Raw genomic sequence first — 17,877 nt, forward strand, 5'->3', positions numbered from 1 at the left:
CCTAGGCATGGGATTTTTGCCTGATTTTGCTGTTAGTGGGGTTTTATTTTTGCTCTCTTGCTTGTTTGTTTTCAGAGTATTAAATCCTGGAGGCTGCTTCTAGCACCTGAGGACAACCTGGCTGAAATTCCAGCTGGATGCTGGAACTGATAGCAGTTGGCAGCTTGGCACTGCAGCCTGGCTGCAAACACTGCCCCAGTCCCCAGGGCCTGTTCTCCAAGCAGGAATATTGATGTATTCCTCTCTTTGCCTGTCTTTCTGTAGGATTTCATCCATTAGAACCATTAGAAAACCTGGAATTTTCTTGCTTTGGCTCACTCAGAACCTTTAGGAATTTTTTGAAGTGATGGCATTTAGGATGAATCACTCCAGACTGGATGAGTAGACCCTGTACCTTCACCCTCCTTGGCTCTGTGGATCCTGAGCATGTAAAAATCTCAGAAAATTCAGTGTTTTAAGGGTTGCATGACACTATAGAAGATGAACACATCTTTGTTTCTATCTAAAAGGCTCTAAAATAGAAGAGAGATGGCCTGATGTGGAGTGTTAATGCATAACTACAGAATGTCAGGGACATAAATGCATCATTTTATTCTAAGGCTTGTGCAAGTTTTAAATTTCATTAAAATGTCCTGACTCTCTGCTAAAATACCCAGAGAATTGCTGGTTTCTCAGCCTAATCTTCTCTTCAGTGTCTGTTTCTCAGAATTCCCTTTGTGGTTTTTAAAGCTCTCAGTTGCTACTATCCCATGATTTTTGATACTGAAGTATTTAAGTAGAGTAAGTAAATAAATTAATTTTTAGCATCAGGAGCACCTAAAAAATTGTGGGTGAAATCAAAAATTACCACTTGGTTCATTATGTGCAACAAACAGTGCAAATAACCAAATGTCAGGGGTAATATCATGGAGCTCAACATTCCCAAAGTCTGGGAATTGAGATGAAATGTCAATTCTGTGCTCTGAGCTGTCAGCTTTGATTTGGAATACCCCCCTCACTGTCTGTAAGGAGTGCTCAGAAAACCAAATCTGACTGAGGGGTAACTCCTGCTGAATGTTTATGTCAAACTGCAGTATGAAATGAAATTGCAGAGTGTGAGGCTGTCCTGGTACTTTTGAGAAAAGGATGTCTCCTGATGTCAGGTAAAATATTGGAAATCTGATAAAGAATTGATCTGTAACTCTCAGTGCTTTTCAGAGCAGGTGAGGAAAGAGGGGAGATGTGTTTGGAGAGGGGTTTTACCACAAGACAAAACTCCACAAGAAGGGAAATTTATTAGATTTGTTTTTGTAAAGGCATCATTTGGTATTTGTACAGCTGCTGTGGTATTTTTTGGCTGGTTTTTTGGTCATAAAAAAGCAGGAACTCACCTCTGCAGATACTGGGCAGCCTTTCACTCATCCCCCTGCTCAGGATTTGCCTTTCCAGAGGCTCCAGGCAGGGATGGAGCCTCAGTCTCCTTCCCCCAGGCATCCTTTGGCATTATCACCAATCCCTCAGATTTCCTCAGCTCCACGTTCTGTGAGGCTTTCTAGGTTTATCTTTTCCCCTAAACCCCTCCTGAGCCTCCCCCTTGCTCAGTGTGCAGGAGCATCCTGTGCCCCAGCTGCTTTCTGGGTCACACTGAATCACTGAGCAGATGTGTGTTTGCTGTCTAATGGTCCAGAGACTTAAACCCACCTGATTTCCATTCCTGCCTTGCTCTGATATTCTGCAATTGGAAAAAGATGCTTTTCTGCAGTTATTTTTCCTATTTTTTACCTAATATATGCTTTTTTTGCAGTTATTTTTTACCTAAAAGACACTTTTCTGCAGTTATTTCTTACCTAAAAGATGCTTTTCTGCAGTTATTTTTCTTATTTTTTTAACCTAAAAGATGCTTTTCTGCAGGTTTTTTTTTTTAACCTAAAAGACACTTTTCTGCAGTTATTATTTTTACCTAAAAGATGCTTTTTCTGCACTTATTTTTCTTATTTTTTTACCTAAAATATGCTTTTCTGCAGTTATTATTTTTACCTAAAAGATGCTTTTTTTGCAGTTATTTTTCTTATTTTTTACCTAAAAGACACTTTTCTGCAGTTATTTTTATTTTTTTAACCTAAAACATGCTTTTCTGCAGGTTTTTTAACCTAAAAGATGCTTTTCTGCAGTTTTTTTTGCCTAAAAGATGCTTTTCTGCAGATATTTTTCTTATTTTTTTACATATAAGAGGCTTTTTTGCAATTATTTTTCTTATTTTTTACCTCGAAGTTTACTTCCTATGCAGATTTTACTTGCTACATTCTTACCCTGATATTCCTTACTAATTTGGCCCTGCTGGCTCCTGCCTAAATGGTGTTGAAAGCTTGATGGGATGAAAAAAAAAAACAAAAGGGGAAACAGCACTGAAATTTTTATAAAATGCATTTTAACATTCATTTGCGTTCTCTGTAAAGGAGGGATAGTGGTTTTCAAAATATTCTAATGTAAATATAATATAGAAGGAAATATTTCTGAGTTTATTTCCTGTGCACAGACAGGACCTCTGGACTGGACTGGACTAACTTTAGCATTGGGAATCAAGTCTCAATTCATCTTTTTCAGGGTTTTTAGCAAAGTCTCTGAAGTAGATCTGGACACGTTTTACAAGTGTGTTGTGAGAGTAAAAGTGATTTTTAGTGTTGGAGCCTAAAGGTCAGGGAAGTTTGATTGAATGAGCAATTTGTAGACTTGTTACCACAGTAACTGATGCAGAATCTGCCAGAGCACCTTGAGAAGCTTCTTCAGTATTTGATTTTTTTTGGTCTCTTCTGATTCTTTTGAGAAACTTCCAAGGCAATAAAATCAGAAGAATCAGTTCCTGTGGTTTTTATTCCATGCACGCCCTGGAATTGGTCTGGACAAGGTGCATGAACATGATTCCAGCAGTGATTTATCAGTCCTGAGCTCTCTCCAGATCCTATTTCAAGTCCTAAAATTCTTCTCTGGATAATGATAATTCTGGCTGATATCCATCCCACCCCAGATTTTTTGGCTTCTAGTGGCATTTAGAAGTCCATTATGAAAGTAGATTATGTACTGGATTCTTTTCAGGTTTGTGTAAGTGAGGAAGATCCACTTGACTCTTTTCCAGTTCTGTTTGATGTCCAGATGATTCCTTTTCAAGCTGCCAAGGCTGCTGCTTGCCAAGGTGTTGGACATCTCAGCTCTCCCTCAGCTGTGCCCTGCCCACAGCTCTGGACCAGACTTTCCCCTGGAAAGAACATGTTGTTCTTCCATGGACTTGGGGAGTTTAATCCCCAAAAAAAAAAGCAGATTGCACAGAAAGATTTATTTGGTTCTAGCACTTCTTTGCCCCATCACCAAGGGCTGAGCTGTGGCTGCAGAAACCACAACAGCTTCCTACAGCCCATGCTTTGTGTTGGACAGTTCCAGCCAGCCCCTGCCAGCAAATCATAAATCACTGATAATTCATCTGCTCATTCTCCAGAGCACCCACAAGTCACCCCACACAAGCAGTTGTGTCACTCTCCTGTGTTTGTCTGCAGACATCTGCTATTTTCTGCTTGGGGCTGCCATTACTAATATTTTTCTGCCATATTTCTGTGTTTCTCCAGCTGTCCATCCATAAAGGTCTTTTGTTGTTGTTGTTTTACTGACACCAGGCATAGCTTTTTACAACGTTTTAAAATCGGTGTATAAATGGAACAAGTTTTTGCCCAAAATTTTGCCCTCGGGGTAGATCTGAGTTTGTCCTTCCAGCCTAGAACAGGACTTTTTCCAGGTTACACTCAGTGCATTTAAACTAACAGCTATTTGTTTTCCCTGCTCTTTACTCACAATCAAAACCCAATTACAATTGTGCCACCACACTCATTAGAAGCTGAATCAGAAATGCTTTATATTCATATTCATAGCTGGTCTTCCTTATAGCATCAAAGTAAAAATGGAGTATCTTTCTTACTCCTCCTTTGCCAGCAGCTCTCTGGGAAGTTCTGCTGTCCTTTGCCTCATTTGCTATTCTGTTCTAGTATCTGCACAATTAAATTCAGGTTTTAGAGAAAACCTCTTGTGTAAAAAGTAAGCATTTCCATTAGCTGCTGCATAATTTTGCACTGCAGTTTTATGGGCAGGGGCTGCACATACCATTAGCATATTTTTGATTGCTTCTGTATTAAAAAAAAAAAAAAAAAAATCCAGCTGTGAGTAAACTCATTTGTTTATAAGCATTTCTTGGAAGGTGTCAGCAGCCCCGGCTCCCCTACTTTGCATTATTTATCTTGGTGTTTTCACCTAGAAAATTTAATCTTCTAATAACAGTAAGTAGTGCTTACAATCTGGCTTTTTGTAATTTTCTCTCCCATTCTCCAGGTTCTCAGTAGAACAGGAAATTGATCTGAAGGATGTCTGGAGAGGTCTGGGAATTACAGAGCTGTTCAGCAGCAGTGCTGACCTCACTGCCATGTCTGGTAAGAACTTCTTGTCCTGTCTCTCAAGGCTGATGAGGAAATATATTTTTCACCTGGGAAAGTTCACTCTGAGTGTTCCAGAGCTGGGTCTCATTAGAAATGGAGACAAAGTGTGATCCCTGCAAGAGGCAGATGCACACTGGAGCAGTGCAGGGCTGCAGTGCTGGGTGGCAGATGGGATCCACACCCCAGGGGGGATCAAAATGTGTCTCCAGTGCTGTTTGTTCCCAGCATGAGGAGCATTAAACTGCTGCACAATTAATTCCTCTCCCCAGATACCTGGAAGCAGCACGGGAAGGAAGAGTTGGGAGATAAAAGCAATTTAGGCACAAATGCCACCTGCATTCAACAGAAGTTGAAATATCCAGTACCTATAAAAATCCATGTGGAAATGAGATATTTGATTTTAATTCCTCCTAAAGCTGTTCAGAGAGTCACAGAATGCTTTGGGTTGGAAGAGACCTTTAAGAACATCTCATTCCACCCCTTGCCATGGGCAGGAACACCTTCCACTCTCCTGGGTTGCTCCAAGCCCTGTCCAGCCTGGCCTTGGGCACTGCCAGGGATGGGGCAGCCACAGTTTCTCTGTGCTGAAGTTGCACACGGCCCTCTAAATGATTTTGGGGGTTATTTTAGCTCCATTTGTTACTCCCCAGCCATGCAGGCAGGTCCTCAGCTGGTGGGAAATCCCTGTTCCCCATTGTCTGACTCTGGGACAATCACACCTGTGTGCCTTGGGTTTGCCTTTATTACCAATGGTTTGACTTCTTTCCTCCCACATGCACAGAGGAATATTTGTGATGTTCACATCCTTTCATTTTTGCTAAGTTTGAAATGTTCTTTATAGTGTAGCATGTAGTTTATTCCACTGGTTTGCCATTTTTACTTTCCCAGTGAAACTGGGTGAAAAGCTGGCTTTAGCCAATATGAAAAGAGTTGAAATAAATGAAAAATCCCCTTTTTCAAAGAAACAGCATTCTTTTGAAGAAAAACACCTTCAATTTCTCTGCCAGCTCAATGAAAAGTCAGCTTCCCACTAAATTCTGGTCTATTTATGGGAAATTATTTACTTGAGAAAAAGCTCCTAGGAGAATGGAAAATGCACAGGGAACCACAAAAGCAGCACCTGGCTTTTTATTTAGTTCCATGTAAAATTCATTTATAGATCAGGGACATCTATTTATCAAGAGGTTGGCAGAAAGAATCACGTGCTTGGGGCTTAATCCATGTAACTAATGATTTGTTTAAAGTTTAATAATTCTGACAATTGTACTGTACAAAATCAAAGCACCACGTGTTCTGCATGAGTGAATTAATTCCTCTGCCATTTAAAGATTTTCTTGTTATTTAAGTACAGAGCAGTGTATAGAGAAAAATCTTGAGTTTTACTGGAGCTTTCCTGCTTTTCACTGAAAAGAGGTTGTTCCACCTGGGCATGAAAAGGTTATTTGATAATTAAGCAAGAAAAAAATGGTTTTGAAGTCATGTCTTTAATGGAAACCCCACAGTCGATGCTGTCTAAATGAAGTTTTAAGTAATTTAAAATACAGAATACTTTTCTTCTTTCTAATTTTCATAATTTAAAATCTGGATGGAGGAAGGGAAAATAAGTCATGAGGAGAAATTGTTTAAAGCTGACTTTTACAGACAGCTGAATGGGACAGCAGGTAGCAGGGAAATGGAAGTTTATGTGCATCTCAGGGTCAACCCTCTGGAAAGTCTAGCACTTCATGAGGCCTTAAATGCAGATATTTCAACAAAAAAAAAAATCTTCAAATGGACACTTAATTTAGGAAGATATAAATCCAATTAAATCTAAAGAGATTTTTGAGGATTTTGGTTGCGTTTAAAAATCCTCTCCTCCTCCTCCTGTCCTGTGGCTCTGGCATTGCTGCCAGGGAAAGTCTCCTGCAATTCCAGCAGTGACCCTAATCCTGTCATCAGATTGGTGAGCTCAGCAAAATTCTGTGTGGCTTTAGTGGATATAAACCAAATTGCAGGATTATTTTTCAATATTCAGATTTATTTTTTTTTTGCTGTTTCCCCTCAATTTGAAAAATGGAGCCAGAAGGGACAGTTTTACCTTCTGGAATGTCTGGATTTTCTGAGCAACCAAAGAGAAAGTGTTAATCCAGGTGCACTTTTCAAATGTTATTCCCTTGCAGAAATGAAGTTCTTTGACAATTGGCACAGGTGAGTAGGAGGACATTCCTGTTGGGCTGTCAGCTCTGCTGTTTTCTGACTCTCACTTTCAGAAAAGACTGTGACAGTATTTTCTTGCATCTCAGTCCATCAGGTGTCCAAAATAATCTTCAAACGACTTTTGCTGTTTGAGATGTTATCATTGTGATTTTATCACATCACATAAATTCCCTGCTCGAGTGTTTTAACACCACTCAAGACTTAGCACTGAACCAATTTCAATACTAAAACTCCTTTAAATGATTATAATATTTCTGCCTGTTTTATAGAGCCTTAAAAGCAGCTGCTTTCAATGCAAGGTGACCTGGGTGACAGTGAGCAATGGAGGGATCTCAGTGACTTCCTTCCACAATCCGAGGTAGTTAGAAGAGTATCAGTGCAGTAAATAACTCTTGGAAGTCTTGACTGACATCCATATCATTTTTCTGGGACAGCCTAAGCAAGAAGAGCCAATAAACCCACATGGTATTTTTTTTTTAAAAATGAGACTTGCAGAGCAGCCAGTTGGCAGCTGAGTGGGAGTTTGCAGACATATGGAGAGTAGTGACAAATGGAGTGTGGTGCCAGCAGAGTCGTGTTCATTAGGGGGCAGCTCCAGCTCCCTCCCACTCCCCTTGGGTCAGCCCTGGGCCTGCACAAAGCTGAAACTCTGGCAACAAATCCTCAGGGGACTTCCCTGAGGTGTTCACAAAATCCTCTTTAATTTCATTTCTATCTTCCTAAGTGATAAGAGCCAACATTATGGAAATCTACATTCAGAGAAACTCCTGGAGAGGAATGAAGTGATGGGAGATGCTCAGATGAGCCCCACCTTGTCGCCTGTGGAAGCTGTGAGGGATAACCCTGAGGAGATGGGGGAATTGCATCCAGGGATGTGACACTCACTACCTGGATCAAGGGAAAGGCTGCCTGAACTCTCAGGGACAACATTATGCTTTCCTAGGAAAATAGATTCATTCGCTGCAGGGAGAGATGAATGAGAAGGATGTGATAGTGGCAATATAAAGAGAAGGACCTAGAGAAGGTAATTTGGGATGTGGAATTGCTCTTTTCATCATCCAAGGACAAAGATATCCAATGAAGTGAAAGGCAACAAATGGAAAACAAATAGAAAGAGCTTCTTTCATGAAAAACTTAACCACAGGGATCTTTGCTGGGTGTTCCTTGAGATTGGCAGGACTGGAAAAAAATGAAATTGCTCCAGAGCAATCAGAACTCTCTATACTGCACTGAATAAAGGCACTCTGTGTATAGAAACTTGAGTTAGTGTATAAGGGACATGCTGGGTGAGAGGATATTTTTCTCTTGTAAGTTCTGCTGCAATTTTCATCTACAGAGCTTTTTGTATCTTCTTGTGAAGCAGCAATTCCATATCTGGTGCAGTGGGCTGGGCTAACTGGGTGCACTGGTCTTATCTGCGGGGGCATTTTTTGTGCTCCTGTCAACTTCAAATGTTGGGTTTAATACTCAGAGCCTGAAAGCATTCACAACTAGACAACCTTTTCTAGCTGATGGTAAATGTTAGCAGTGTTAGTGCTCTCAGAATGAGGGGCTCTGAGCCCAGCAGGTGGAGAGCAATTTTCTGAGGTGCTATTTCTCACCAGGAATACACCTTGGAGTTCCAGAAGCATCACCAAGCTGTGCAAAATAAAGCTCTGAGAGTGAAAATGTGAAACATTTCTGTGAATATTACAGAGCACAGGATCAGGCTTCAGTGCTGCAGTAATAAAGAATTAATTGAAATACATGATTAGGCTAAGTGGGCGTTGCCTTGTGATTGAACATTAAAATGTATTTGGATTTAAGATTTTTGCTGAATGTTGAAGGCAAGTGAGTGCTGCGTGTGCCATGTTTTAAAGGAGCAGGGTGAAAACTGGATCCCAGCTTTCAGGACAGCATTGCTGAGGGCTTGGGACTGAAGTCTGGAACTGGTACCAGTTTTAGCAGCCTCATCCATATTTTTGCACACAATCCCCGAGGGGATGTTTTGGGCTTTTGTTGGTGTGATTGAAGTGCAGCAGCTGAACTGGGAGGTTTAATTCAGTGCTGAGTGTAGAGAGCAGCAAATGAGATCTGCTGGGGAAAGACTTTTCCAGCTGCTGCTCCTCATGGCTTTGGGTGTGTTGGTATTACACCTACTGAGTGTTCCAATAGAGCTGATCCTTCAGCACCCAACAAAAACCAGGGGAAAATTCCCTGACTTCAGCAGGAGCAGCCTGGGACTGAAATTAAAATACTGACAAAGAAGGATGGGAAACAAACAAGATTGGAAAGAACTAGCTCTGTGGTGCTTCTTGCAATAAATACCTTCAGCTTCTTGTAAATATAATAGAGGAATAAAGAATAGACCTCATTTTCCTGGAGGAAGCCTGTGTTGTACCTAGTGCAGAAGTGAATTTATTTTATGTCTAAGTATCAGCCTATAATGTAATAATCTTTTTTTCCCCACTAATTGTATTTAAAATCTTGATTCCAAGGGCTGTTTTTGCCCTCTCTGATATACTGAGCTCGGGGCAGTCCTGAGCTATTTTAATATCCATGGTGAAGGAGAGCATTACAAATCTGAGTGAGGTAAATGCTGCTGTTAGAAGGGATTGGCAGAAGGTGTTTTAGTGCAAGAAAACTCTTCTCCTTCCCTGCCTGGTGTAGAAGGTGGGTGATAATGTTGGGGTTTTGGCAGTGTTTGGGGAGGGTTCTTTAAATGCTTCAATCTTATTGTTGAGCCACTTGAAATATGTTCCCCTTTCCTCTGCAGATAACAAGGAACTTTACCTTGCAAAGGCATTTCACAAGGCATTTCTAGAAGTTAATGAGGAAGGATCAGAAGCTGCTGCTGCCTCAGGTACCTGACTGAAAAGCAGAATTAAATCAAATGTCTGAGTATTCTGTGCTAATTAATTTTTTACAACTGATTTGCTGTACAGCCAGGAAAGCTGAATAGCAGCATGGAGACACAGCATAACGAGCGTGCTGCTTGCAGGAGAGAATTCTGCAAATCAGAACTGTTGGCATTTTTGTAACATGTTTTACAAAGAATTTAGAGCATCCTGTGAAAAACCTCTTCTTTATTCTCCTTTCTGATTGTCAGCAGAGTACAGACTGCAGTTTCTGTTTCCTTCATGAGGAAAGGAGCATTCATCATTTTTCACCTGCTAATTGAGGTGGTCAGGAGCATTTGATCCAGGAGAGTTAGAAGGAGATGAGGGTTGTTGTGGCAGCTGCATTTTAATAAGCTCACATCCAGAGAGACAAAATGGGAAGTGCTGAAAGCACAACCAGAGCTGTCCCCTGTTAATGCTGGGGGCAGGTGCTTGGTTTACAAGAATGGCACATGAAAATAAGTTTAATTTGTTGCCCATATGTATCATTAGGTGAATTCTAATTGCCTCTGCTTTGCCAGTCTTTGAGGAAAGGAAGAATTATTTGCCAGGTCTGGGTTGAATTGTGCCCAACTGTCTCTATGCACATGCTCCAGTCTTTATGAACAGTGGAGTGAAAATTTAGAAGTAAATGAAACACTAAGAATTAGCAATAATATCCTGGAGAAATCCATGCACCTCCAAATAAAAATAACAAAGGGCCAAATTCTCCCTGATTCACAGTTAATTTTACCTTCAGCTCTGCATTATGTAAAAACACCAGCCAAAAGCTGCAGGATCAGCCTATTGAATTTTTACATATTCCCTGGTTATGAAAGGTTCCCTTTCCCTCTGCACTGTGTAAAACAGGTCAACAGTGCTGGTTAATGCACTGAGTGAGCAGCACTCGTAACTCCTCTGAAGGTTCTGGATCTTCAAATTTATATGCTGCTCCCTCAGCCTGGGAAATTGCAGCACACTCTGCATTGTTAATCATTCTTCAAGCCAGAACAGGCAATTACTCTGCAGGTCTCTCTCCTTTCCAGGGAATATTTTCCTGCTGTTTTTTTGGTGTTGGGTGTGGGACTTCAGTGGCTGCACAAAGGTCTCTTGCTGAAGAGCAGGAGAAGGGGCTGAGCTGTTTGACAAGTTGCCTGTGTTCTGTTTCCTCTAGGAATGATTGCCATCAGCAGAATGGCAGTGCTCTATCCCCAAGTCATAGTGGACCATCCCTTCTTCTTTTTGGTCAGAAATAGAAGAACAGGTGAGATTGTTGCAGACTTCTCTGAGTTTTTCACAGCACATCCTCAAGAAGTCAAAGGAAAAATTCATGTTTTGACCAACGGACTGGGCTTGTATTATGAATTTCCCTTAGTTTATTTTAAAATACCCAATATTGAAAAACTCACCTTTTCCATGGCCCTGAATCTCTCTCCAAATAAAACACCAACATGTGACATAACTCTGAAAAAAGCTCACGGAAGAGAAAATTTCCCCATTTCTGCTGTGAGAACAGAGTGTTACTGCCCTGAGTATCCATAATCATTGCACTCCCTGAGAGCTTGGCTGCAGTCACACCAGTGAAATGTGTTCCCAGTACCAAATGATTTGCATAATGGAGGGACATTACAGCTGGGAATAATTCTCTTGTGCTCTCCAAGTGCTCTGTGGCAGGTGAGGGATGAGAGCAGCACTCACCGGCAAAGGGGGCAAAGGAATAAGTAATTCCTGAGGCTGATATTTGTAATTTGCTGCAGTGATGTGGATGTGACTGGGTGATCAAACATTGCTGTGCCCCCACAGAGGTTTTCTGGGTCTGTGTTTGTGTTCCCACCACAGGATCAGTGTTCACTAAACAATTCAGTGGCAGTGATGTTCAGTCTGGTTAGGCAGAGTCACTGGTGGGATTTCACTCCAGCACAGCACTGGATGAGCCACTGAGAAGACAATAAACTGCATCCCAGCTGAAACCAGCCCAGCAAGGCAGGATACCAACTCTTAGGGGGTTTTTAACCATAATAAAACTGAATATTCTTACTGTTGTAGACACATTAGATAGAAGATATACCTGGAGGAGGGTATCTGGCCTTTATTGCTACTCAATAGCCAAAAATCTCCCCAAAAAGAAAAGTTCAAATCAGGATAGAGTGAAACTTGGTCACTTTGGGGCTGTTCTTAAAATTGAAGAACTCTTGTTGTGTGTAGAAAGAGGAGTTGCAAACAACTGTAGCTAAAGCTTCAAAACTTGTTACTAATCCAGAAATCTGAGCTTGGAAACCTTTTGAAAAAATCCTTTTGGTTTCCCTTCGTCTCCAGACAAGCCCAAGTGCTCAGGTTTAGTTTCTGTCTTCAGAAAGGGCTCTTGAGCCATTTCCTGTACCGAGTTCTGAGCCATTTGTTTCTGTGACAATCACACAGCCCTGCTCTGGAGGTTATTGTTGGTATTCATCATCTTAAATCCTCAGCTCCTCCTTCTGCCTCTGACACTTTTCCCTCCCTTCCCTCTTCCCCCCTTTTCTCCACAGGTACCGTGTTATTCATGGGAAGGGTAATGCACCCTGAGGCGATGAATTCAAGTGGCCACGACTTTGAAAAGCTTTAACTGCCACCAGCCACCAAAAGGAGGAGATAAGCACATAAAGTTTGAAGTTAATATATTTAAGGTTTGCTGTGTTTTTCCCCCCCAAGACACTGTTTCAAAACGCTTTCGGATCTAACTGTGTGCAAGTCAGTTCCCAGAGGAAAGCTTACAGTATTAAATTAATGGTTCTGTTTCTGTCATTGTGATTGCTGTGTCCTTAAAATAAAGTTGTGTACATGTCAACAATTGTTTCTTGTTCTAGTGAGTTGTAAAGCAGAAAACTGCAGATCCATTATTTGTAATTTTTTTACAGTCCAAAAGAGTGACTTGATCAATGAGACAGGAGCAGAGCGTGTGCAGCTCTGAATAATGCAGATGGCAGAGCTTGGTGGGTATTTCTAGAGCTGAAGAAGCACAAGTGGACACTGTGATCTCAGGACATCACAGCCTGTGATGCCTGATCAGAGGGAATGGAACAAACCCGAGCTGAGTGGATTTGATTCTCTGACTGTGGTAGACTTTGTGTGAACTCTCCCACGTGTTTCTCGAGTTCTGCTTTTCTGGATGCTCTTGCATGTGACTCTGCCACTGCCCCCCCTAAGTGTTGATGCCAATAAAAGCTGATCGCATGAATATCTGAGACTGTCAGTGTAGAAAGCTCTGTGTGTGACTCCAGTAAAGGACTTCAGTAGTAATGGCATTTGTGTGGACATATTTTTTCTCCCCCACAGCAGTTCTGCTCTTCAGTCTCTTGTTTCAGGGCTCTAGAATGTTCTTTCTCCAAAAAAACCCACCAAAAAAACACCTCAACTCAATTTTAAGTGTCTAAAAGTGTTCAATTCACAAATAAATATCTAAAGGAACAATATCATCCTTTTCATTTCCTAACTTTTTCTTGAGAACAGGCTGACAGAGAGGAGAATGACATGCAGCACAAGTAAATATTAGCAGGGGAATGAGTTGCTGTTTCCATTTGGAAGAGGAAGAGCAGTACCCATTGTCAGCAGAGAGACATATAATTATTTCCTCCCTCATTGTGCAAAATACAAAAAGAACAGAGGTTATTAAAAAGGTGAGAGATAAAAGGAGGGAGGAGCTCCTTTGTAACAGTTCATAAATACAAACCTTTGGATAATAAATGGGTTTTTCTCAGTCAATAGAAGTTTTCTCTTTGGAATTCTATGGGAACAAAATGGATTTTGGCTGAAGTGCAGTCACAGGCTTCCCTGGCATTCACTCACTTCAGAACAGCAGAGATGCTGCTCCCAAAGTTATTCATGCAAAGAGAACTTCCAAAATCTGACACGTTGTTGACTCTTTTTCTGCTGCTGGTGCAGCTCCTGCAGGTCAGACCAGGACATGAGCTGGGAATGCTCCCTTCAAGAAAAGCCTTTTGAACACATTTCCAGCTCTGCCTCCTTGAATTGTTTCACAAATGGGGTTCCTGAGTGTGTTGCTGGTGCTTATTACCTTTCTGTATTATAGTCTGGACTGGGTAAGACAGCTTTTGTATTCAAATTTAGATGAAAATGGTAATTTTAGCTTTGTGTAGGCTAAAATGTGTTGTGCTGGGGAGGGAAAAGGGAGTTCTGCTCAGAAGGAGCAGGGGCTGATTTTACCAAGACCAGAACTGCCTCACTGCAGGTAAAATGAGCTTTGATGTGGGCTGGTCCTTCAAATTTAAATAGTTCTGTGGACATCCTCTCGTGTCTGTAAAAGTGACCCAAATGCTGAGGATCTCCTGTGGGGTTAATATTAGGGGAGCCTGTTTTTTTAAGCTTTTGAACATTTTTAACATTTTTTTCAGGCTAATTTTTGTGGTGTTCACTCTGACTGAGTAAGATGTGAGAAACCTTCAGTCATGTTTGTTTTCAGTCCATCAAAATTCTTCCTGACCAATTTTTGCCTTTTCTTTGTCTCAGTTTTTTGCAACAAAAATATTCCTTGCTAAGGGAAGGGCTGAAAAGAGATTTGAGCTAAAGTTTTGAATTTTGGAAAGACAGCTGCCAGGCAGAAGGGTTTATGGAGGGTATCAGGAAAATGCACAGAATTCCCCTGCAGCTGGATTGAGCAGAAGTACAGTGGAATAATGCAGAATCACAGAGTCCAAATCAAATTCGCAGAATTGCCTGAGTGGACACACAGGAGAACCAGCAGGAGCAGAAATGCAAACACTTGTGATTTCACTTGCTGCTCTCCCAGGCCTTACAGATGCAAAATAACCTTTTTTTTGTTAATTGAAAATTGAGAATTACCTGGTTTACAACAACATGAATTGATTTATTTCCACAGTTTTCAGTAGTAATAATATCTTAGCTATTGTTGCCAGTTAATAGGTATATGAATGGTGTTCCATGAGGGTTTTTACTCCACATTTTGTATAATGTTCATTTTGAAGATGCTACTGCTGCTTCACTACAAAACTAGCAAAATCATTTTGGTGGTGTTTTGGGGGTTTTTTGTGTGGGTCTTTTGGGGGTTTTTTTGTTTGTTTGTTTGTTTGTGTTTGTTTTGGTGGGTTTTTTTTTTTCTTTTTTTGGGGGGGTTGTGGTTTTTGGTGTGTTTTTTTTGTTTGTTTTTTGGGGTTTTTTTTGGGGGGGGGGTTGGGGTTTTTTTTTTGGTAGGGGGAATTTGTCATTTGTAGCTCATCTCTGAGTTTAGGTTTGCAGTCTTCAATTTAAAACTGTTTTGTGTTGGAAGTTCTATCAGCAAATAAATCACTGAAACTTCTCTAATTGTGCTGATTAAGTGACCCATGGTGGGACAGAGCTGCAGCTGCAGCTGCCTGATGGGATCATCTTCTTCTTGCACACATGTCCTGGAGTCCAGGTGGAAATGCTTTCCAGAGCTGCACTTGGAAATGTTTTCCCCAAGAATCCCTTCAGCAGTGGTGCTTCTACTGAAAATTGATTTATTTGACTGCCAGGATCCCACTTGTGCATGACCTTGAGCACCTGAGGGGTTTTGTAGAGTCTGTATTCAACCAGAATTTGTCATGTTGTGTGAGTCAGAGTGGGTTTGTTGCTGTTCCAAGCACGAATTTTCATTTTCCTTCCACGAGCCTTGATGTTGGCAGAGAGAACTCCTGTATCAGTGTGTGGGAATCAAGGACATGAGATTCCTCAAGGAAACAAGATCTTGGTGTTAAACCAGAGACAAACAAACCCCAAACTCAGTCAGGGCTCCTTTGGTTAATTTTTATTTGTCAGTGGTGGACAAAAGAAGAAACCACAAGATGTCACTCTATCCTAAGGAGCTGAGAAGGACTTTCCTTTTGACAGGAATCCTGTGAGAGTGTTGCAGAGCTGGATGTCCTGAACAGAGCTCAAGTACAGGGAGATGTCAGCACAGCTAATGAGAGATGCCGAGTTTGGAGCAGAGTTTGCCCCAGTTCCTGGGATTAATCATCGCAGGTGGGGGGAACAAACCCTCAAAAACCTGCTTTGTGTTGTGAACCTCACTGTGATCCTTGGGAGGGGATTGCTGGAGGAAGCTCATTGCTCCCAGGGCAGTTTTTGTCCTGCATGATGCCTCGTGTGCTTGGTGTGGGGTGAGATGTCAGGAGTGGGTTGTTCTTTAACCTGTGCCCATGGACAGCCCCTGGGCAGAGCTGTCCTGGGGTTATTTCAGAGAGCCACCGCTGCAACAGGACACAGAATTCCTTTTCTACAAGAGAGAAATAACTGGGATTGACTCATTGATGTGCTGGACCTATTCTGTTGTTCTCCTTTGATTGCCTCTTCAATTTCCCTTCCCTTCCCTTCCCTTCCCTTCCCTTCCCTTCCCTTCCCTTCCCTTCCCTTCCCTTCCCTTCCCTTCCCTTCCCTTCCCTTCCCTTCCCTTCCCTTCCCTTCCCTTCCCTTCCCTTCCCTTCCCTTCCCTTCCCTTCCCTTCCCTTCCCTTCCCTTCCCTTCCCTTCCCTCCCCTCCCCTCCCCTCCCCTCCCCTCCCCTCCCCTCCCCTTCCCTTCCCTTCCCTTCCCTTCCCTCTGTGCCTCACACAGTCCCTGGAATTCCTGCCCGAGCAGATTCCCAGGCACACTGAGCTTCCACCACTGTTCAAGGGGTTCTCCCTTCCTGGGAAGGAGGCTGCAATGCTCCTATAAGGATTTTCTTAAAATACCACAAGGCCAACTCCAAAAGTGTTTACAAGCTCGTTATTGAGTTGTTCCTGTTTCTTTTACTGGACATTCCTCACTTTTGTCCCTGCAGTGGAAAATAGGCGTGGGTTAGGAAGAGCTGGATCAAAGCAAAGGGAAGCAGTGCCTTGGTAACTCAGATAACACCAGCAAGGAGTTGATTCACTGGTGAGCTGCTCTGCAGTTTCAGGGTTCCCGACAGACAGAAGGCTCCGGCTGCTCTCTGGGACCTCTGTGAGCTGCTCCAGCAGCTCCTGGCGCTTCCAGCTGGGCCGGCTCAGGGCTGGGAAACAAAGTTCTGCATGAGAAACCACCCTCAATGCACAACGGTGAGACTCTGAAACTCATTAACACTCGGTATCTGTCACCCCCTCCGCAAGGGCTTCTCAAATGACATCCTTTTCATACAGCATCCACAGGAAGATTTTTTTTTAATTTTCATTTTACAGCACTAATTAGAAGCCCAAGTCATGGGCCAGTTGCTGCAGGCATCAGGCAAACTGAACGAAAGGCTGGGCAGAAATAGGGGATGAAATGCAGCTGGAATTGCAGTTTACAGACAATGGCCAGAGCCAGGCTAAGGGGCTGATGAAGGACATCAGGCTCAGCCAGGCACTCTGGCAGGCAGGAAAATGGAGAAAGGTGCAAAAGATAAATGTACCAGCCCAGATCCAGGTATTGATTGTAAAATTCTGGGTCTGCAAAGAGCTGGCTGAGGAAAGAATTGGAATTGTTGCTGCAGCTCAGGAGCTGAGCCCATTGCCTGGGTTTTTATCTTTTCAGCCACACTGAATCACAATGGGAATGATGGCTCAGATATGACCCAGGCTTTACTGATAACAAGTTGTTTTACTGTCTCTCATAAACACACATCCTCCCTGTGGAAAGAGTGATCTTTTTGGACAAACCGAGGGAAAATTCCTACAGAAAAAAAAATGATTCTGTGTTTGTGTAGAAATGCTTTTAAGAAAGGAAGGAAAAAGATACTGAGGAAATCTGGATTGTGTCTGAATCGTTTTTTTAATGTTCTCATTGAGGGATTGGAATTGCCCATGGGAAAAGATGAGCTTCAACCATTCCCTTAAATATTCTAATGCTACCAGAAGAGTTTGAAGCCAGTCATAGTTTTTTACTCTATTTACAGATATTTGTTAAAAGTCACATTTTCTTTTTGTTTTAAAGCCAGCCTGGAATCCTTTCTGGTGGTAACTGGGTGATCATTTTCCCTGAGCAGAGTAAGTGAAATATATTAAAACATGATAAGAAATAAAAGATATCAGGAAGCCCTTCTTGCCCTGAGACCTGTAAGGATCACACTCTGGGCAGTGCCAGATCTCACTGGTCACCAACAGTGTGGTATAAAAACTCTGTTTATTTGGGGCTTTTGTCATCGTCAGTGCATTTTGTAAATGCATCTTTCTAAAGGCAACAGCCAAAGAGCCAGCACAGCCTGACACAGGAATAATAACATCTCTGGAGTTTATTATGAGACGAATACTGGTCTCAAAATTCTTTGGCTCTGCTGGGAAATGTTCAGCTTGGGTCAGGCTGCAGCTTGGAGTCAGCAGTGTGCAGTGACAGTCTGGCATTTTCCAGGAGCAGGACCGTGTAAAGCTCTCCTGCCAACTCCAAACCAAGGAATGTCTTCATC

The 17,877-nt window shown here is 42.1% G+C and overlaps 1 protein-coding gene across 2 annotated transcripts in view; it reads left to right on the top strand.

The window, feature by feature from the left end:
* The window catches only part of SERPINI1 (serpin family I member 1), a 45,465-nt gene extending 33,130 nt beyond the window's left edge, over positions 1-12,335 (top strand). For both annotated transcript variants that reach the window (XM_083868750.1, XM_083868749.1), the window contains exons 6-9: positions 4,351-4,448; positions 9,406-9,492; positions 10,683-10,772; positions 12,034-12,335. In XM_083868750.1, the coding sequence (XP_083724876.1) occupies positions 4,351-4,448; positions 9,406-9,492; positions 10,683-10,772; positions 12,034-12,110 (352 nt within the window). In that variant the 3' untranslated portion in view covers positions 12,111-12,335. The remainder of the gene's footprint in view (positions 1-4,350; positions 4,449-9,405; positions 9,493-10,682; positions 10,773-12,033) is intronic.
* The last annotated feature ends 5,542 nt before the right edge of the window (positions 12,336-17,877 follow it).

The sequence above is a fragment of the Zosterops lateralis genome (genome assembly GCF_965231275.1).
Source record: "Zosterops lateralis genome assembly, chromosome: 10".
In the NCBI taxonomy this organism is placed as follows: domain Eukaryota; kingdom Metazoa; phylum Chordata; class Aves; order Passeriformes; family Zosteropidae; genus Zosterops; species Zosterops lateralis.